The 21,671-nt window shown below is 34.7% G+C and overlaps 4 protein-coding genes across 4 annotated transcripts in view; 3 read left to right on the plus strand and 1 right to left on the minus strand.

Moving 5' to 3' along the window:
* The window catches only part of LOC129791241 (fatty acid synthase-like), a 1,176,504-nt gene that overhangs the window by 955,268 nt on the left and 199,565 nt on the right, over positions 1-21,671 (minus strand). The window lies entirely within an intron of this gene.
* Positions 1-21,671, plus strand: part of LOC129789960 (pupal cuticle protein) — a 1,201,887-nt gene that overhangs the window by 917,956 nt on the left and 262,260 nt on the right. The window lies entirely within an intron of this gene.
* LOC129789912 (potassium channel subfamily K member 15) lies at positions 1,927-11,969 on the plus strand. The gene is made up of 6 exons (XM_055827037.1): positions 1,927-2,608; positions 8,580-8,865; positions 9,224-9,382; positions 10,960-11,160; positions 11,239-11,462; positions 11,557-11,969. Exons 1-6 carry the CDS (start codon positions 2,423-2,425, stop codon positions 11,734-11,736), a joined length of 1,236 nt encoding a protein of 411 aa, XP_055683012.1. The 5' UTR covers positions 1,927-2,422; the 3' UTR covers positions 11,737-11,969.
* Positions 14,600-20,957, plus strand: LOC129789881 (cytochrome P450 4g15). The gene is made up of 6 exons (XM_055826975.1): positions 14,600-15,341; positions 15,532-15,732; positions 15,931-16,113; positions 19,470-19,976; positions 20,066-20,287; positions 20,374-20,957. The coding sequence occupies exons 1-6, from the start codon at positions 15,128-15,130 to the stop codon at positions 20,730-20,732; spliced, it is 1,686 nt and encodes a 561-aa protein (XP_055682950.1). The 5' UTR covers positions 14,600-15,127; the 3' UTR covers positions 20,733-20,957.

The following is a 21,671-nucleotide window of genomic DNA, read 5'->3' on the forward strand; positions in this document are numbered from 1 at the left end:
GCACATTTATATGCTTCTAATTATGTTTTATGTTGTTTATGTTACTTATTCGCGATAATTCTGACACTGAGATGGTAAAGTGAGAAAGTAAACACAACCCTTCAACCCCCTTCAACCATATGATTTATGATGTGACTAACTTCATTCTGAGAAATTTTCCTCAGCATGGCCGTTACACCAATTTTTGAATTCCCTTCTTCTACATTTTCCTTAATAACTTTTCTTGTGGTGGACGGATTGAGCTGAAATTTTTACACAACCTCCTCAGATAACTAAAGAACTTATTTCCAAAAGATGGGAATGGTATCTTTTATATTTATTAAGTTATAGCACGAAATATAGGGCTGGGGTCGTTCAACGACCCCGCTTGGCGGCCTAGAGGTTAAACACATTTAATAAAATAATTTTTGAAGAATTTGGGTGAAAATCATAAGCAGAAAATACAAGATTTCCACTCAAAATTGCACCAAAGAAAATTACAAAACTTTTCTCCAATTCCACCGCAATTGGGGTATTTTAGAGAAATTTAATGGGAATCGAAAGAGGTGGAGGAATGCCCCGGAAAACCTTTGAAGCCATCCAAGAAAGCAACATTGATGGATATTTTTAGTCAAACATCTCTCCCCCCAAAACAAGCATAAATAACATTCCAAAAACTCAAAAAGTGTCTTTTTAATGCCTGAGGCATCATTAGTGGTTTTGTGAGTATTTCTACGCGGACGATACGTGCGGAACTGCATGAAAAAATGTCTCATGAGAATTTAATTGATTGCCTACAAAGTGCGATAAAAAAGTCAATTGCAATTAAGGAAAAAATTGTAAAAATTAAGAAATAAAATCTTGAGAAGTTTTTAGAGGAGCATCTGAAGTTCATCAAGAGTCAATTTAGTTGATTTAGCAGGAGTTAACGCCACGTGTTTAACACTTGAACGATATTTAGGAATTTTCAAGATGACTTTGAGGAAGATTGGAAAAGCCACAACAGAGTATTTCTTAAGTGACAATAAACAGAAATGTATTTTATTCATAAAGTTCTGAAATGAAAATACAAAAGATGGAAACACTGTGCAACAAATTAATTAAAATTAGAAAGAGGTGAGAATCTCATATTTTCCAAAAGGGTGGAAAAATCTCTGTAAGAGTGATTGGATATTTTACCATTAGTATTAATTTTAATATTTAATTTGTGCTTAATAAAAAAAAATTTTAAAGAATTTTTTCTTTAAACTTTTCTTATATCCTTTCCTTTGAAATAATTTTCCTAATTTTCCGAATTTGTTTATTTAATCTCATGAATTTCCTCAAATTTTCTAAAGGAAACTCATTGAAGGAAATGCAGCTTCCTCTTTGAAATCCAGCTCAAAAGTTTATGCATAAAAAATATTGCAATAAAATTCGGTGTTGTAGCAAGAACGACAAGAATAACACTTTTCCTCACCCTCCAACTCTCTCAACTTACGGAAAATTATATTGATGTTCCTCGATGAAATAATAGCGATATAAATCTTCGGTAAACAGCGGCATACATCAAAAAGTCATGTGAAGTCATATTTTGGTGTGTGATGAACACTGGAATCCAATTGGGGAGCAACTCTTAATTTTAGCATTCAATAAATCACAAAATGTCTCTATTTTTAGGACGAACCGAGAGATAATTCACAGAAAGAAAAAAACTGCACTGCGACGTATTAATAGAACGATTGTGTTTTCACTTTTGTGTGAAAATTGCTCGTTTGCGGTTCGGTGCGTGAAAAGTGTGGTGAGGAGGACCTCACAATTTAATTGGCGGAATAATTGGGCGCCAACAATTTTTTTTTCACATCAGGAAGGTGGGAAAATCGCACTTGAATGACCTTTTTTTCTGCCAAAGGAGTTGGGGATGCAATAAAGGACATCCAGGAAAATTTTTGTTCCACCCCCTCACTCTGTGTGTTGTTTGGAAAATTCTGCAGCACACACAGACACAGCCCAAAGGTCACGAGAGAAGAAAAATCACTGAATTGAGGAAAAGAAGCAGCAACAAAAAAAAATAGAGGAAGAGTTTGTTGATGAGAATTTTCTCCCCCACGCAAAAAAAGCGAGCGAGAGAGACTCCAAGTTTTTAGAACAAAAATTTTTGATTTCAGTCTTGCTGAAAACGTCCGAAATACACAAATTGTATACTGAGGGAGCCGCACGAGCCGTCGTGCTCCACCAGTCGGAATCCAACTCTAGTGAAAGTCGCTCAGGATACGCAGTTCACGCACAATGTGTCGCTGTACGTCCCAGTACGGGGAGAAAAAGTGAAAGTACCTTGGTGGCCCACGAGGGCTCCCGCCCCCACAAGGACCTCATTCACGCGTAATAAGTTTTCCCGAGTGGACACGTGCGAAAGGAATTACGACGAGGTGTGTGTGCTTGCAAAAAGTGCCGAAAAGGAATAATGAGTGAAACAGATCCACATAATGAGTTGTTGGAGCAATTGAAGAAATTCGATCCGAATGATTGTGAAAGGGAGACATTTACCCGCAAAATCCAACGGATCTGGAAGTCGTTCAACGTGAAAAAAGCCCTCGGTCACATTGGTTTATTCGTCTCGCTGGCAATCTATTGTGGAGTCGGGGGAATTGTGAGTAGAGACTACCCGAAGAAAAAAATTACATTAAACCAGATTATTTTGTGAATTCTGTGCTTTTTGTGTGGGATCATACTGAATGTGAGATTTATTTGTTTAGAATTTATTAGAAGATTCAGTGATTGTCGTGAGACAAAATTGGAGCATTTATTCAATTTTAGTTGCATCCAATATGGAGAATTTAACGGTTTAAATTCAAATAAAAATTAGAAAAAATAACGAAGAATAAATAAAAGTTTATAACGTAAGATAAAAATAATGTCACATGTTGTAAAAGTGACGTAAAACGTTAAAAATTCACTTCAAGAGCTAGAAAAGAAAATTTTAAATGTTTAAAATAAATATTAAACGTTAGAAAAAAGTCAAACGTTAAAAAATCATTACACATTTAAATGTGATGCTACTTTTTATTTGTGCTTTTATCAACATCTTTAGAGTCTAAAGAAAATCTCAAAATACTTTCTTGAATATATTTCGGCTCCATCTAATCGTGACTCAGAAAAAGACTAATGTTGACTCAACTCCTTTATCGCGACTCAAATTTTCCCTTATTTAGACTCAGCCTTTGCCTAATGTAAACTCAATTTTTCTTTTATATGTACTAAAATACCTAACTTTACCGCGAGTTTTAACTTGCGTCAACATTAGTTTTAAGCAATAGGATTTCTTGCTATGTCCCTAACTTAATGTAAAATTTGATTTTTTTTTAGTCATTAAGGAAAGTTCTTTCTTTTCATAAAAAGCTCATTTTTATCAAAATAAGAAATTTTCATCAATTTTCCTGTAAAAAAAACTTTTCTTTTTAAAAAATAAATTTAAGAAAAACTTTAAAACGCTTAAAACAAGACTCAAAAAAATAATTCCAATTGATTTTGAATGCCCAGCAATAAGCAATATCAGGAGCTTTTGCTTTTCTCTCATGAGAGACAAACTATAGGTATGTAAGCAGAAATGTTAGGAAAACTTGAAGGCATTCTTTAGGAACATCGCACACATTGCTTTTCCCCGTAATTATAGAAAGTTGTCAGAGCACTCAATTTCTTGCAGATACTCTCCTCGTCCCCATGTAGCCAGGAATGACACGATTCACTAAATTGTATGTCGCTCGAAATAGACACTTTATTGTTCTGGGACACTTCTCATGCGAGTTGATTTCGCGCTGATCCAGGTTCTGCAATTTCAAGTCATCAAGTGAATCTAATCCGAGAGAATGCTGTGAGAATAATTAATTTAGCAGGGGGGTGGGGGAGGGGAATTAAAACACCTCGTCCATCTCGAATGAATAATCACGATGCGATCCAACCACATTTGTTGGGACTAATGAAGTTCTCCGCTACGGAGAATGTTTGCTAAACATTGCCGTATAGCATCTAAATGGCGTATTGACAAAACAGATTGTGATGTATTGAATCAACAGTGCGCGAGTGCAATTTAATCCTTTATTGATGTACAAGATTGGATATTTACTTTTCACACCACCCCCACTTGCGCGCTATCAAAATGGAACTTAAACACCGCATGAAATTAAATCAGCAATTGGGGCCATCGTCTGGCTCTCCCAACCACATGGTTGTATGGCTTTCTATAAAAGAGAGGAAAGTAATGGAGTGATTAAGTGATACACCAAAGTATCCATATGAGAGACTTCGTGAGTAATCTCTCGCATGGCTTAAGATGCCCAGAATAGATCTTGATCCTCGCCGGCCACATAAGAATGATGAGTAAGAGGAAAACTTCCCAATAATTTTCTCTATATTGGATTTCTTCGGTAATTTCCCGCGCATTTATTTAACACTAAAACTTCTTTCTTCACCGCCGTTTGTATGCTTTTCACGTTATTTTTTCTTTCCCAAAGAAAATGTTGATCATCGCAACGGAGTGTCATCCACAGAAAAGACACAAAAAAGAGCACAAAAAGAGGATTTCTGTGAACTTCTAAAAATATATAAAGCATTTTGTGAAACATTCTCTCTCACACAGGGGGATTATCTCTTTCCCAATGAAAATATATCGAAATTTCTTCACAGCTTTTTGTCTTTATATTTGTATCCATATTTTTCAAGGGAAGTACGAGTTTATTGATGCGGTGTACCGACATTATTTTATTTAAAGGATCTTATTATAGAAATTAATTTAAAATGCACTCCAAGATTTTTTTTAATCCGTTCTATATAATTCTAATTTTGATTCTTCTTAATAAAAAGAATTTTAAATAGAAGAAAAGCTTTGTGGTGTACATTTCTTGATCTTGACTTGGTTTCCCTTTGCAAGATTTACAAAGAAATATTTTTTTAACATGTATTTAATCGTTATTTGATGGATAGTTCCAAATTTTTAGCACGCACTTCTGCTATCTCTCGAAAACGAGATTATTGCCTTTCCATCTTGATGTTTTACAACTTGTAGCAATTTTTATAGTCCCCAAAGTTCTGTTGGCAAAAAAGAACACGGAATTTCCTTCTCCTTTCGTTGTTTATTTTTTTCCTCAATGGAAACACTTTTTGGCACTATTTCCTTGCTACTCTCCCCTTTTGGTAAACCACGAGGCATTTTTACGACCCTCCACATCGTCCTCATATTGACAAAATTCCCTTCACGCATTCAATTAGCGTGGCGGAATATAATCAATGTTCCTGCGGGGGAGGATGTTTAACGAGAGTGACATGATCGTTTGCATAATTTTATTATAAAGACACAGATCACAATCATTCTTATCAAATTACGAGGTAAATTGTCGCTTCGCTCCAATTTACCTCGCCCCGCTTCGCGGGGATTTGTTGCGCTTCGCGCAAATTTTAGAGGAAAAAAAATTGTGATGGTTTGATTGAGGCCACTTATAAATCCTGGAGAAAAATTTTGCAAAGAGAAGAAATCAATTTCATACAATACTTTAGGCGCCAAATTCAAAAATTTGCAAAAACTACATGAAATCTCTATGGGGGCTACCTGAAGGGGGGCTTTGGGGGGAAAATGGATACGGCCATCTGAAACCGCCTGTTATAAGGAGCCTCTGTACCAAATTTCATCGCGATCGGACAAACGGTGTGGATTTGTATAAAAAAGTCGGAACGACGATTACCAACAAACAGGCCTTTCTTTATTATATAGATTACAATAGTTGAATATAAATAAAATTTACTATACTCCCTCGAACTTTGTGTCTTTCGGAGGAATTTAATTTGAGAGAAAATTCCTCCCTTTTGTCTTTAAAATAAATAGTTTTCCTTGCATAAATTTTCTTCTCTCGCGTGATAAATGGTTGGAAAATAATTTAGAGGCACTTGAAAACGTCTTTCTGTTTTCTTTCAATTTTCCCCCAGAAGATTAATAAATAGTGAAAGAGAGGAGAGCACTTAATCTTTCATGAAAGTTATTGAATGTTCAATTTTCAATTTGAATTATTGCGCCATATATTAAAGAGCGAGAGAAAATTCCTCAACGCTCTTGACCTTCCAGCGGCATAATTTTTCTCTGTGCAGCACACCCGCATAGCAACTTAAGAAGTCGATCTATTAAAAAATTTAACTATCTTGTGAGAAAAAAAAGAACATTAACGATCTATTGGGTGTCCTAATGATTGGAAAACTTGATGAACAGATGTGAGCCTGTAAAAACAAATTTATGGTAGTTTTTCCGTACACATGAGTGTGAATGAAGCTGTGAGTGTTGACTTCCGAGAGTTTTCTACTTTAAGCCTCTCTCTTCTGGGAGCTTTTCCGCATGATTAGTAAAACATGGAGGTGCGGGATCACCACTCATTTTCATCCATCCATCAGATAAGCACTTGAAATGTCATCGAAATAATTCAATTTATCTCTCCTTCGTTTATTTATTCAATACATGCTCGGAATTCTTCACTGATTTGCTTTAGGGGTTGAGTGAGATTAGATAAATTATGTTTAATTTTTCAGTTTAAAAATGATTTTTTTACTGGATTTAATTACTTTTTGTTCTTGTTAAATTGTGACAAAGGAGACAAATAAAATCTTTATGAAAAGTTGAATTTTGTTGAAAGTTTTAATGATTTTATTTTACAATTAATTAAAATATTTATTGGAATATTAAAAAAAAATTAAAATACATTATACTGAAGATTTCGATTGAATAGAATTTATTGGAATTTCTTTTCAAGTGTTCTCAGAATCTTTTCGCAGCTTTTCTTGAAAATAGAAATGTTTTACTAAATTAATTTAAATTATTCTCTAAATTCTAATTCTAAACCAAGCTTAATTTTTGCAAACTATATAATTTAGTGAAGCGTTTATATTTTTATGTAAAGTTAATTTATGTAATTTGAAGAATTCGAGCCTAATTTATGTGATTTAGAACTGCCTTTATATTTTCTTAGGGCTTTCTGATTTATAAGGAAAAGCCAAGAGAAAAGTATTAGTGAGATTTCCCACCCGTAGTTTTCTTTATTAGCAAAATAAATACCCCTATGTGAGAGAAAAAGCAAAAAGCCCAATTTTCTTACATAGATAAATTCTTTGGGTTGTGGCTCATTGACCCCCTTTAGTGTTTCCCAATGACCCCCTAATGATGTCCCCCATGAAAAAATTCTACCTACATTGCTTGTCTGCTCAATATTTCCTCATGAAATCTGTCTCTTTGGACACAATTTGTGGGGGTTTGTCTCCTTGGTTTTTTTAAATTATGGCCCCACAACAGCACCAGAGCGATGTGACGGAGATGTCCGGCCGGGAAGGAATCAGCAACACAAAACCCATTTATTTGCTTTTATGACCACATCGAAGTGAAAATGCTTCTGGATATAGGAATTCACAAAAGCGAGAGATATGTAAGAGCAATATGGCAATGTGATGACACCACAGGCACACCGAGCGAATCATCCGGCTAAATGGGATAAATTGAATAAATATCGTGCTGCCTTTTTGGTGCGTAAATAATCTCGAATATAATGTGCAGCATCTCAATGGGAAAGATTTTCATTCACTAAACTCCGAGACGTGACAAAAAAAACAGAGATTCTCTCCTCCAGACGTTCTCTAATCAGCTCTCGCGTGTTTTGTGGGGAGGATATGTTTTAATCTTCAGAGACGTTTAATTGCAATTTCCGCAAGAAAATTTTTCCACAACCACCTATTGATCGACTTCTGCGGGTCGCACACACTTTGGGCCAGGAAATTGAATTCATTTTCTATTTATATATTTTTACAGAATATTATTTAAGTAAAAAAAACTGTTACCATTTCCTATAAAAACAGTCTGTGAGGCTATTTTTGAAACATCACTCTGAGTACTTCTCAATATTTTGCAACACTTTGCCGAAGACGAGTTGTGAGGTTTGTTTTGCAACTCGAGAAAACCAAAAGGCAAAAAGGGGAAGGTATCTGTTGAACTTTAATTGTCTTTTGATTGATTTTCAAAGGCATTTGAATTAGCTTAAAAATTTCTTTTACCTTGTTTCTAAAGTGTTGTAATTTTATATAATTAAAAATAAAATCTTGCAAAGACTTAGGACTTGAATTACAATTATGTGAAGTCTTCTAAAAAACTCTAGAAAAGTCAGTTCTTAACAAAAATTCTTGAAATCTTGCGAAAGAAGTTTTAACACTCTTTCTTTAATCGAATCTATTCGATTTTTATGAAAAAAAAAAACTTTCTATGCCATTTTTGTGCATTTAAAATCAATAAAGAATATTTTCAGAAAATTCTAAGCAGAAAATTGGGAAATCTGGCTTTTAATATAGATTTTCCACCAGATACCCACCCCCTGTGTAGGAATAGAAACTAAGACGCATTAGTAGCAATAAAATACTTCCTGGGAAAATGATTCTTCACAAATCTATATCATTAATTTGGATGATCATCAGTAAGACTAAGAAATATGCAAATTGATTATCTAAATCCTTCTGTGAATGTACAATAAATATGCCGCCAGTTTGTAAACAATTTTTAATTACATTCTAATGGTGTGTTTCATTTCATTAAATCTCGAGCACAGGTATTCCGGGAACTGGAGCTACCAGCCGAAAGAGCACGTGTTGTGGAGTTGCGTGACATTGTGCGGGAAAAACGACTCAATTTCCTCACAGCAATTGCCAATAATACCGATGTGAGGAACTTGGAGCGACTAATATCGATGGAATTAGCAAAGTATGAGATTTCAGTGCAGGAAGCCGTTGAAGGTGGTCTAGTGATCTCCATTGATGACGATTTTCCCGCTGATGAGGAGAAATGGAGTGTAATGCAAGCTGTTTTCTTCTCATCCACCGTTCTAACAACAATTGGTGAGGAAAAAAAATACAGATATATTCCATTTCTTCAAGACCACCCACAATCATGCGCGACGATCATTCAAATGCTCGTGGTTCTCCTCAATCATGCTGAAACGTTTAAGATCGCATCATTCTCTCATTTTACTCTCGTCTTTCTCTCATTTTCGCGCGCGGAAAATTTATAGGATGAATAACTAATTAACAAAGAAAAAAAAGCATCTTCTTGACTGCCATCCATAAAACATTCGACAAGATCATTTATCATTTTGCAAATTGCGATTAGTTACGAGACCGCGTGCCACGCAGATAAATGATTTATCTCTTTTACATTTTACTCTTCTTTTTTTTCATCTCCTTTTTACTCTCAAAGGATACGGCAACATTGCCCCAGTGACGTCATCAGGAAGAATCTTCTGCATGTGCTTTGCACTCATTGGAATTCCACTCACACTGTCGGTTATTGCTGACATGGGACGCCTCTTTGCAACAGCAGTCTCAACTGTTGCTAAAAGTTTACCTTCACTGCCAAGTAAGTCGTGACTAGACGCATTCAATTTATTTTCTTTATTTTATATTATGTACAAATGCTCAGATCGTGACGTCACACCTACGTATGCGCTCGCAGAACTTTTTATTAATTTCCCGCATTTGTATTTATTTTCATATTAATATATAATAAATATGGATTAACATATTGAGCGTCATCAAACTCCGCTTAATGACTTCTCGCAATAACTGGGGCTGAACTTTATTAATGTGATTTATTGTAAAATTGATTGGAAACTTCCTATCCAGGAATTTAGAATAGAAAAAGAATTAATTTTAATTAAATAGGAATTTTTAAAATGAATATAAAAAGGTTCTAATGAAAAATTAATTAAATTAAGATTAACAACAAATTGCGTTCTATTTTTTTTATTTTTTTTTTTTTATTTAAGAGTGACTTTTATTTTTTCTTAAATAAGTATTTCGATTCACGTAAAACAGACAATAGACTAATTATTGGATTTGACTTGCAAAAATAAAATGTTTTGCTAAAAAAATAAATTAAAAATTCAAAATAGGATTTTTCAGAGAAAAAAATAAAGAAAATAATTTAATAAAATAATTTAATTTAAATTCATGTCAGATTGTGGGTTTATTTGCGTAAGTGCACCATTTATAGGAATAATACTTGGTATGCCACGATTGTGGTATACCAACTAATACTTATTTCACAATATGATTAACAAAACAAAATGATTTATTGACGAACTATGCGAGAATTTATTAAAAGTTTCCATTTATTCCTAAACCGCATTTGATTAATGGAAAAAGTTATTAAAAAAAAATTAATTGTAAACGTTTCTTTGTAAAATAAAAAAAAAATTGAGGAAGATTTTTCAGATTATTCAGTAACATTTTGGGGAATTTAATTTCTTTTTCAGGGATCTTTTTACCAATTATTTTAATTAATTTACTTATATTAATTTTTATATTTATAATTTTGAAAATTCTAAACAATCAAACTTATAAATTTTCTTTAATTTAAATTGAAATTGAATTGAAACGGATTCTGAGGTTATTTATTCAGCAATATTTCGAGGAATTTAGCATTTTCCTCAGGCCTCTTTTCTACCATATTTTCTAAAATTCTTGAAAGAATTTTTTATAATATAAAAAAATATTTTCAAATGAAAAAATTCTAACAAAGAATACAAATGTTCTTAGAGGTACAAATTCCATTATTTTCTGCTTGCTAACTCATAAAACAACTAAAGATCTAAAATGTACATTAAATTTTGTCCTACGGTGTTATTTAAACATGCTTCTCATATTTCATTTACGATTTGTTTTCTTAATTAATTACATACATATAAGGAACTCTACTGGAGATCTAACTCATTCATAATACTGTGTATTCTAAACTTGATTCGCGTTGATTCTAATTTGTATTTTATGAAGCAACAAGTGAGTATTGCATTGCAGGAATTTATATTGTCCAATCGTTGATTGTTGGTACATATAATAAATAATTCCAGATGTACAATTACGAAACAATAAAGTCTTGATTGCAAAGTAGTTTTCCCACGAATGAAACTGATGCTTTTCCGGGATTTTTCACAGAATGGTGTCGTGCCAAGGAGGACGCCGACTTTTCCAGCAGAAGATGGTTATATGCTCTGTCTGCAGTGGGCTTCCTGGGACTCTATTTGGCCATTGGAGCTGCTCTCTTGATTCAGTGGGAGGAGGATTGGACATTCTTCGATGGCTTCTACTTTTGCTTCATCACAATGACGACAATTGGTTTTGGTGACGTTGTTCCTCGTGAGTTGAATTAATTTTTATTTGTAGCGAAATTAGGTCCTTTCTTGAGGAATTAAATGAATTTCTTTGATTTTTCAGAGAAACCAAACTACATGCTGCTCTGTACGTTGTACATTTTGGTTGGATTAGCTCTAACATCCACAATAATTGAGCTAGTTCGACGGCAGTATGCACAGAGTTGGCAGAAGCTACAAGCCCTTTCGGGACCTCTGGCGGAAACTCTACGGCGTCTGGGTGCATCAGGTGGTGCAAGTGGGCTGGATGTCTCAGCACTGCAGAATGACCTAAAGCGCGTACTAACTGTACGTAATATGATGCAATATGGCGATGTGTAGTGAAAGTCTTAGATGCGAAGAGAGAAATTTTCACCTTTATTTTCAACATTCAATATTATAGGTATCAATGCCAAGAAGGCATGGCTTCAGTGGACCCAGTTCCGATGGCGATGATCAGGAAATGGCGGCTCTCGAGGCAATCACCAATGCCATTCTGCAAGAAGTCAAGGAGGCAGCACACCAAGCCCACAAGCAGCATCCCAAAGTTGTACAAATAGTTATATATGAGTCATCTGTCTAATGATCCATACATAATACATGTCGCGCGATTATATATTCAAACTGTCTAGTCTGGTTTGCGAGGAAATCACAATTTTCTAAATGCACACACATTACAACACGCATTTTATGTAACTTATAGTCACGATTAGAAGTAAATATAATGTATAAAATTGTCTTTATAATATTTAGATGCAATTGAGATTTATTATTATATATATATTAGTGGTTAAAATAAAATGAAATCTTTTATAATATTTTTTTCTTTGTTTCTTTCATATTAAGATGGGAAAATTTGGAAACTTGCCCGAGGGTGTTAATATTTTAACAAGAAAAAAAATTCAAATTTCGTCATTTGTGGGAAACATTCACCCCCAAAACTCACTTCTAACCACAACAAAATTCCACAATATTACTTAATTTTTTTCTTAGAATATTTTTGTTGAATTTATTATTACCGCCCTAGGGGGTTATGCATGCGATCACACCATTAGAGATCCTTAAGAGCTTTCCTCGCGCAATAGCTTAGAGCTTATTGGCTTAGAGAGGGTACAAATTAAATATTAAATTAAATCATATTCTATAGCTTTCGCTGCATGGATAATTACAACTTCCCGATATTTTGCACTTTACTCCCTGCGATCGAGAAACTCTCAGTCAGAGCATAATATTAATGCATATTAATTAGCAAATAAAATGGTGACGTATTTCCATATGTTCAACACTCTTGCGCACATTGTGCATGCATTTTCACCTCAAACACCCATCTGGGGAAAATCATCGTAGCTCTACTAAAATTCTCAGCATTGCAACCAAGAAAATAAAAATTGAAAATGTAAATGAAAAACCTTGCATACGGATCACAATCCAATTGAACTTTTTTTCACTCCATGATTCTTGTATTATGGTATTTACAAAGAGCGCATGTTGCACCGCATTAGAGAATACATCATTTTGCAGTTAGTGGCATTAGTAATTATTTCCTAGGTATAGATCGTCACAAGAAAAACGAGTTTCCTCGCTACTGATCAGTTGGATAGAGTTACATTAAAACGGAATATTTCTACTTCCCTCACCTTCTTAAAAACTCGCGTTCTAAAAGCTCACACAGCATAGTGTTGGAAGTGCAAAGAAAAAAATGCTAAAACGGCAATTTTCCAGACTCTTTTAGCTTTTAATTTCCATGATTAAGTTGTCGATTAGGTTATGTTGGCGGACAAACACTATGTGTGATTTTATAGGATTCTCAGAATAATCACCTTTATCATTAAATGAAGGAGAACTTTTGAATTTAACTTGTTTTTCATTTATTAATTTAATACAAAAATAAAAATAAGTAAAACAAGATAAAGTAAATGCTTTAGAAAATTTTTAAAGACGGAAAAAACCTTAGAAATTAATGATCGATTCGAATGATTTTTTCTACAATAGATGTTAATCCTGTGTGATCGTTAAGGAATGGATTAGTTTGCTCAGATAAATGCCTTATAACTTTCCGGAGCTTTAACCCCTATCTGGAGCTTTTTACTGGTGATAAAATAAGACGATTTCTTAGACAAATTAATACCTATTTCTTGATGATTACGGAGAAAAATCTCTGGATCGAATTATCCTTAAGATCCTTAAAGTCAAGTGAAAAGATAAAAATCTCATTAATCTTTTCCTTAAACTTATTATAAAATCTTCTAATACTTTTTTTTAAGTTAGGCAATATTAAAAGCTTTTAAAGCTTACATATCTATTATTTAATAAATTTAGTCTTTTATGTAGAGAACTTTCTAGCCCTCAAGCTAGATAAATTGCTAAATAAATTTCTGTAAAAAAAATTAACGACAGCAGAATTTTTCAAAGCTTTTTATGCAAAAATTTTTTGTAGTCAACTTCATCTTGAAAAAATAATTTCAAGCAAAATTTGACCCTTTTTTTCATCCTCTTCATTAAAATTTTAAATAATTTCTATATTTTAGTATAAATATTAAAGAATTTTCTTATTGATCTAATTTTTCCCAACTTCACCCACTTTTTCACTCCTCCTTCCGCCTTAATTTCCCATCAAATCTTTGCAACTTTATGCAAAATCTGATATTGATTCAAATAACTATTTTATTACGTTCCAATTCTCATAAAAGTCTACCTCAAAAGTAGTTTTAATAACGTTTTGCAACACCTCTTAGTCTGGAAAGACATCCGGTGGAGCTCCACGCGACACATGATGTTGAAATTGTCTAAACCCCTTTCCCTTTTCAACTGCCTGTCTACTAAAATCTTGTCTTTGAGTATTTTGCAAATCTTTAATTTGTGATTTTTCTCAATCTCTCTATATCAAGTTCTATTGGTCCAAATACAAAAAAAAAGAAAAACAATCCGGTGGACTTTGGGCTGTAGCTTTCTTGGAAGTGAAAAAGAAGTTTCGAGACAGCTTTCAAGCTTACTTGCTTGGGCTTGTGGGGCTTGTGAGATTCCTGAAGCGGCCCAAGCTGAATGGAAAATCCCATAAAGTAAGTATATGGTAGGTACTCATGGTGGCTCTAAAAAGAGGTTGTTTCCACAACACCACCGAAAAAAAAAGACGCACAAAGTAAAATTTATCTGAATATGTGTGTGATAAAAAGCAAGATTTTCCCCCCAAAAATATTCCATTTGATGGACGCGCGGCGTGTGTGTCAACTGCATCGGTAGCTAATTGCATACAATTATTCGATACATACCTTTATGTATTTTCTATGGTGCTCTCGTCGTGCACACATACCGTATAGAGGTGCGTTGCTGTGGTGCTGGTGTAAGCTCTCATTGGGTATATATTACTGGATTTTATCCGTGGGGGGATGATGATTATGCATACCGCGGAGAAGCCTATATAAAAGCTGCCTGCCACTATGGAAATCGGTCAGTTGTGCTAACGCTGGACTTCAACGACTCGAGGAAGTACTTATAGTGAAGTTTATTAATAGATAATAAAGTTGTGTTCTACATATACATCTCAAAAACTCTTCTTATAACTTATACATCCAGTTTCGGATAAAGAATACGCGGAGCATCCAGAGCCAGACAGAGATTGTGATTATTTAGTGCTATTACAAGTGGTGAAGCATTCACAGAGCCTCAAGTGAAATGATTTATAACTTCCCATATTGAGTGTGAGAGTTGAATATTCTCCTTCCCCTTCCCAAAAAACCTATTCAATCGCCTGGAAGATCCTTCATTGAGAAAGAAAAAGGATTTTCCTTGCTTTGTATAGTGTGGTGTGATTTGGAAAATCATTTAAATTTCGAGGATTTTCCCTGTTTTTTGGGGACACTAAAATAGTGCAAAAAAGCCCACAATTTGTTGGATTAACAAACTCACTTCTCTCGCGCTATCTGGATTATATAAAGTGGATTACATAAGAAAGGACTCTTATATAGCGTGCAATCATGTCCAATACCGTCGCTCCTGATTTCCCATTGGGACCAAATACATGGACAGCGAATAGTGTTTTCTACTTACTCCTCGCTCCTGCTATTCTCTTGTGGATTATTTACTGGAAATTGTCCCGTCGTCATCTTGTAGAATTGGGTGAAAAATTACCAGGACCACCGACTCTTCCCATTATTGGGAATGTAATGAGTCTTCTGGGATCGCCCCACAGTGAGTTCCTCTTTTTTTTCACATTGAATTAAACCCTCCAACACGCGCGACCCCAAGAAATAAAAAAAAAGTGCTTCAAAGTGCCGATTGAGGTGGCAAGAAAAATAAAAAAAAATGAGGGGCCAAGACGAACAAATTGATGTGCAATTACCATTTTTTATCATCTCTCTTCTCTCTCTTCCCCCTTTAGAAACATTTGCAAATGTTATGGGAATGGGCAAACTATACCCAGGCGGAGTTGTACGCTTGTGGATTGGGCCAAAATTGACGGTATTCCTGTACGATCCGAAGGACATTGAATTAATTCTCAGCAGTCACATTTACATTGATAAATCCACCGAGTATAGCTTCTTCAAGCCATGGCTCGGAAATGGTTTATTAATCAGTACAGGTGGGTTGTGCAATTTTTTTTTCTGTGTAAAGTACATTTTACCCCAAAACATTGCTGGATGGAAAATAATCCCATTTTCCCCGTGAAACCCAAAATCCCCCACCATCAATCCTCCACGTGATATGCGCAGGAAGCAATTTTCTGCCGCTCTTTAGGGTTTTATGGAAGTAAATTGGATTAAATTTTGCTTTATTTTAGGCCACAAATGGAGATCACATCGACGAATTATTGCGCCCACGTTCCATCTCAACGTCCTCAAGAGCTTCATAGATCTCTTCAATGAAAACTCACGACATGTGTGCAACAGACTGAAGGATGAAGTGGGAAAGACTTTCGATTGTCACGACTACATGTCTGAGGCAACAGTGGAAATTCTTCTAGGTAAGAAAAGCTTTACTTTGTTTCATAAAATGGTTTAAAAAAATCCCTTAATTTTCGTGAAAATGATTGAGTTTTTAAGTGAAGAAAGTGCATTTACGATACAGAACAGAAAATCTGTTCAGATAAGACAGAAAATTAATTAAAAATTAATTTTAATGGCCTTAACGTAACTTTAATTTATCACAGAAAGAGCATAAGTTATGGATTTAAAAAAAAAACACTTAAAGAAAATATAAAAATTCAGAATTTTTCACATTTAATTTTTCCAACTTCCGAAGAAAATTGTTGGGCTTTTTATTTAGGAAGATTGATTCTGCCAAAAATCTTTTATTTTTTGTTCTTTAAACTTGAAAATTGTTCTAAAATTTTGACCGTTGATTTTTTTTAATCGTTCTATTGTGATTTCATAAAAGTTCGACAGGAAGAATTTGTTGTTCCAGGAAATAGCCAGAAAGATCTTTAAAGATTTCTGTAAAAGAAATTTTCCTTTCAAATTAGAGTAAAGAGAGAAATAAACTGTCAAAAAGTTTAAAATATTTGTCACAGAATACCAAAAATCTTGCAATTCCAGAGTTTTAAGAGAAAATAGGTAAGATTTCAATAAGATAAGATAAGAATCAATCCCTTTATTTAAAATGATTCTACAACGAAAATAACCGGAAAGGAAATATAAAACACGGAAATTATTTTCCTTTAAATTGAGAGAATAGGACAAAAGATCTTTCTTGATTTATTTCATGATTTTTTGATCTGAAAAGCTTAAAAGAAAATGCAAATGTGTTGATTTGATATCAATTTTCTTGGGAAATCTTCATTTACATCAATTTTGTAGAGCGTCATCAATTTTTATTTATTTAATGAACGAAAGTAATGTCATAAAAAATTGAAACACATACATATATTTCTTCAATTTATTTTAATAACTCCAAAACTCGCTTTTCCCATTAGGCATGGAAATTTACTGTGAGGAAAATTCTATAATAATATCACAATGAATTTAGTACTTTAAATGAATGAGAAGGAAGAATTCACGCGAATGAAGGGTGAAAATACTTTTCCTCGCGCCTCGATGTCTCTGTGAAAAAGCTCCGAGGAAAGCTCTTTTGGGGCGGAAAATTGCAGGGAAAATGATACAGCAAATATTGTCGTGGCATTACAGCAGAAAAGAGTGGGTAAGAAAGTGGGGGAAGGATCGTGTGCGTTCAAAGTGGTTGTAAAAGATGGTGATAATCGAGTGAATTAATGTACAGAGAGGAATTATGCAATTGCTTGCTGACACACTATCGTGGTGCTAATATGTAATTGAAGCATAAATTGTATATATAGTCCAATTGAGAGAAACAGGTTGAAATCATTCTTGAGGCGCACATATGGTGCGCGGTGTTGATGATCTCTCATGGTGCGCGCATGAGAAATGCATCTCTCTTTTCTCCCCATGTGTTGTTGCTATGTAGAAAGTGAATACTACTTGCAATTTCTTCACGAGAGGAAATCTCTGTGGTCCACAGAGAGAGAGTCTCCAGCATAGATAGAGTATATAGTTAGAAGAAGGTGACGCAAAAAACGAGACTTGTGATTAAAATGAATCTCTCTCGTTTATTATTTAATCGCAACTATGGGTCTGTGTGTTGCATCTCTTTGCGCACGGATTGGAGATGTAAAAACACAACTATTATGCAGTTTGAACGTGAGACAGGGTTGCACAGATCGTGGTGCGGGATCCTTAAACAGTGTGACTGCGGCGCACGTAATCTAATCATATCGCGGTTACTCAATTCTTCAGTCATGGCGTTGTTGTTTCCATCGACATCTCACACCGCGTGCGTAATCTGACTTGACACACATTTTTCGACTGTAAAGAGCTTTTCCGGCGCTTTTTTCCACTCTTCTTGCACTATGAATGTAGGTAGTACAAGCAGTTCCTACATAGAACAAGTTTCAAATTGCAAAACTTTCCACCGATTTAATTGAATTTAATAAATTGAAAAAAAAAGCTACGAAAGCAAAGAGTTTTGTGAGAATTCTGGTTTGAGAATATATCCGGATTTTAGAGCCATAAATTTTATTTAAAAAATAAGTGAGGAAAAGTTGCTTATTTGACCCAAAAAATCAGCTTTTGATTAGTTGAAGTTGATTTAAAAAGCTTCAGGGTGTGCTGGATTTACAATTCCGTGTTAATTTATATTTGCTGGTAGTTTTCTTCAAGGAAGTAAACATGCCTTTCTTGGTTAAATTCTTGAATATTTTTGCATTATTTGAATAATGGAAAATTTAGGAAAGGGATTGAATATTTTTCAAACATTAATCTTGATTTATTTGCAATAAAATTCCGTAAGTTTCCTTCTTAACTTTTCTAGATTAGCTCTCACAATTTTTGAGATATTGACTTAAAGTAGAAGTATACAAATGAAAATTTTTGAATTTTCCTACATTTTGCTTTTTATCGCATTGAAATATCTCAACTCAATCGAAAGATATTGATGATCAAACACATCATGCATTAAACTTTGGCACACTTTGTATATAAAGCACGATGGAGGCGCCTGGTTGTACCAGACGCCTCCATCACATTAATTTGAAATAAAAAGTTAATAAAATATGAATTAATTTAATTTTTTCTGACAAAATCAGTGCAAAAACTTGACTAAAAAGAATAGTATAAAAAAAGAATTTCAGACAAAGTATATCAAGAAAAATGCTAGAAATCTTTCTAGATGCATTTTTCTTGATTTTATGACTGAAATTCTATTTTTTTATTTCTGTTTTTGGTCAAGATTTTTAATATGATTTATAAGAAATTAATTTTAATTTGATTTATATTTATTCTACTTTATTAAAATCTAATTTCACGAGGAAAATGAAGAAAATTCAATGTTAAGGAAATATAAAAACCGAGAAAACATTCTAAGCTTATTTTCATCATTCTGGAGCATTAAACTAATGTTCACAGATATTTTAAATTCCTTAGAAAATGCTTAAGAAGTTCTTATGAATTAATTTTCCACAAACTTCTACAAATAATTCTTAAAATTTCCTTCCAAAAATGAAGCAAAATCAATCAAAAAATCGAAAAAATCATAAAATTTCGTAAGAAAATTGAGCATAAAATTCTAATAAAATTACATACAGAGAAAATCGTCATGATTTTTGTTCAATTAAACATCTCTCTATTGTAGCATAATTATGTAATTTCTCTGCATTATAAATCCAATCAATTTTCATGGATATAAATTCAAAAAACCGATAAAATTTTGCAACAAAGACAGATAAAATTTGCAAGAGAAATTCCGCATTAAACACTCACCTCAAAACTAATCAAGCGCATTTTTTTTCTTTTATTAATTGCACCTGCACAGAAACTGCAATGGGTGTCTCGAAGAAGACGCAAGAGTCCGGGTATGAGTACGCCATGGCCGTGATGAAGATGTGCGACATCCTCCACTTGCGCATCCGCAAAATTTGGCTTCGTCCTAACAGCATCTTCAACCTCACAAGTCACGCGAGTCGCCAGGAGAAGCTTCTTGGGATTATTCATGGGCTGACAAAGCGTGTGATCACCAGCAAGAAGGAAGCTTTCAAGAATGGCATGCGTGGCTCCCTGGCTGAGACGAACATCCGCACAGAGAGCTCTCCCAGCGCTAAGGCACGCTCAGACAACACAACAACCGTCGAGGGACTCTCCTTCGGGCAATCTTCAGGGCTGAAGGATGATCTGGATGTTGAGGAGAATGACATTGGGGAGAAGAAGAGATCCGCCTTCCTGGAATTGCTGCTTGAGAGTGCAGAAAATGGTGCCTCAATCACTGAAGATGAAATTCGCGAGCAGGTCAACACCATTATGTTTGAAGGACACGACACAACAGGTAAAATGTTGATGATTTCCTGTTGCTGCGCTAATTAGCATCAAAAGTGTGACTTCCTGAATTTTGAATGCTAATTTGAATTTTTGCAGCTGCTGCCAGCTCATTCTTCCTCACACTGATGGGTCTGCACCAGAACATTCAGGATAAAGTAATTCAGGAGCTCGATGAGATCTTCGGGGACTCTGACCGACCAGCCACATTCCAGGATACCCTCGAGATGAAATACTTGGAGAGATGCCTCATGGAAACACTCCGAATGTATCCACCAGTGCCAATTATTGCCAGAGAACTCAAGGAGGACCTCAAACTATGTAATTTGCATTTTATAAAATTCCCTTTTTCAGCTTTTTCTTCTCAAGATCAACAAGCAAATGTTTTTTTTTCCTCTTCTCTGCAGCATCTGGAAATCACATAATCCCCGCTGGAGCAACCGTTGTTGTGGCCACATACAAACTCCACCGCATGGAGAATCTCTACCCCAACCCGGAAGTCTTTGATCCCGACAATTTCCTCCCTGAGCGTCAAGCTAAGCGTCACTACTACGCCTTTGTGCCCTTCTCCGCTGGCCCCAGGAGCTGTGTTGGGCGCAAGTACGCCATGCTGAAGCTGAAGATCCTCCTCTCGACCATCCTCCGCAACTACCGTGTCTACTCAAATATCGACGAGAAGGCCTTCAAATTGCAAGCTGACATCATCCTGAAGCGAGAAGAGGGCTTCCCCGTGCGGGTGGTACCGCGGAAGAAGCTGTCCGCATAGAGAAAGGGGGCAGGAAGATCTGGGGGGATCTTTGGCTTTTTCTTAGGATTAAAATGCGCACCTACTTGTTTCTCTTTTTAACTATAATCTCTACATTATGGAAAGGAGAAGAACCATTCCCATCAATTTTCATAGACAAATATGCTGTATTTTCTTTAGTTGAGAGACTATACTATGGATGTTTTAATTATAAACGAAATAATAATATGATCACTTTTAGAAAAATTGTTTTTTCTTCCCATTTCCGCATTCTTTTTTTTCTTTTCTTTCTTCTCTTAAAATGGAATAAAGAGTTTTCTTTTAAACCTTGAGAATTTAATTTATTTATTTGCATTAATTGTTGCTGAGGAAATGCTAAAAAGGAAACGGAAAGTGCTACCGGAAAATATATATTTATTCACGCACCTGTTGTTGAGCTATTTAATCATTTTTTCAGTGCTTTCTGGTCGCCTTTCCAGATGGAAAATGCATTATTTCAATTTAATTTTATAGATTTTCCTGCCGCCTAGGAATTTCTGGGGGGCGAAGACGCCTTTTGGATGAGTTTTCAATTTTCCCGCGGAAAAACTATCTCAAACTTTCTAACGGAAATCTCAAATTCAAACTTATCCTCAGACAGATTTCAATTTTTTTCATGGAAAGCTCTCAAATTTTTCACTCTGAAGCGATTTTTCTACTATTCCGTTCAAATGTATGCTTTTCTGGAGATTTTCTGTACATTTTCCTTTCAAAAAACCCGATTTTTTTTTGTATTTTTACGTATTTTTTCGGCTTCCTTTGCGAAAATCTTAGTAGTGCGCCGAAAAATTTTGGCGGCTGCTGAATAAAATCAATTTTCTCGTGTTTTCCGCTGTCAATTGACGCAACACAGCTTCCTAAGCCCGGAAAACCCAATTTTCCTGAAAAAATTTCGTGGAAAACTCGAGAAAATCGCATAGA

The sequence above is a fragment of the Lutzomyia longipalpis genome, chromosome 2 (genome assembly GCF_024334085.1).
Source record: "Lutzomyia longipalpis isolate SR_M1_2022 chromosome 2, ASM2433408v1".
Lineage (NCBI taxonomy): Eukaryota > Metazoa > Arthropoda > Insecta > Diptera > Psychodidae > Lutzomyia > Lutzomyia longipalpis.

Coding starts and splice junctions, on each gene's coding strand:
- LOC129789912 (XM_055827037.1), top strand. CDS start 2,423: ATGAGTGAAACAGATCCACATAATGAGTTGTTGGAGCAATTGAAGAAA. Junction 2,609..8,579: donor ATTGTGGAGTCGGGGGAATT/GTGAGTAGAGAC, acceptor TCTCGAGCACAG/GTATTCCGGGAACTGGAGCT. Junction 11,161..11,238: donor TTTTGGTGACGTTGTTCCTC/GTGAGTTGAATT, acceptor TTGATTTTTCAG/AGAAACCAAACTACATGCTG.
- LOC129789881 (XM_055826975.1), top strand. CDS start 15,128: ATGTCCAATACCGTCGCTCCTGATTTCCCATTGGGACCAAATACATGG. Junction 19,977..20,065: donor TGAAGGACACGACACAACAG/GTAAAATGTTGA, acceptor GAATTTTTGCAG/CTGCTGCCAGCTCATTCTTC. Junction 20,288..20,373: donor CAAGGAGGACCTCAAACTAT/GTAATTTGCATT, acceptor TCTTCTCTGCAG/CATCTGGAAATCACATAATC.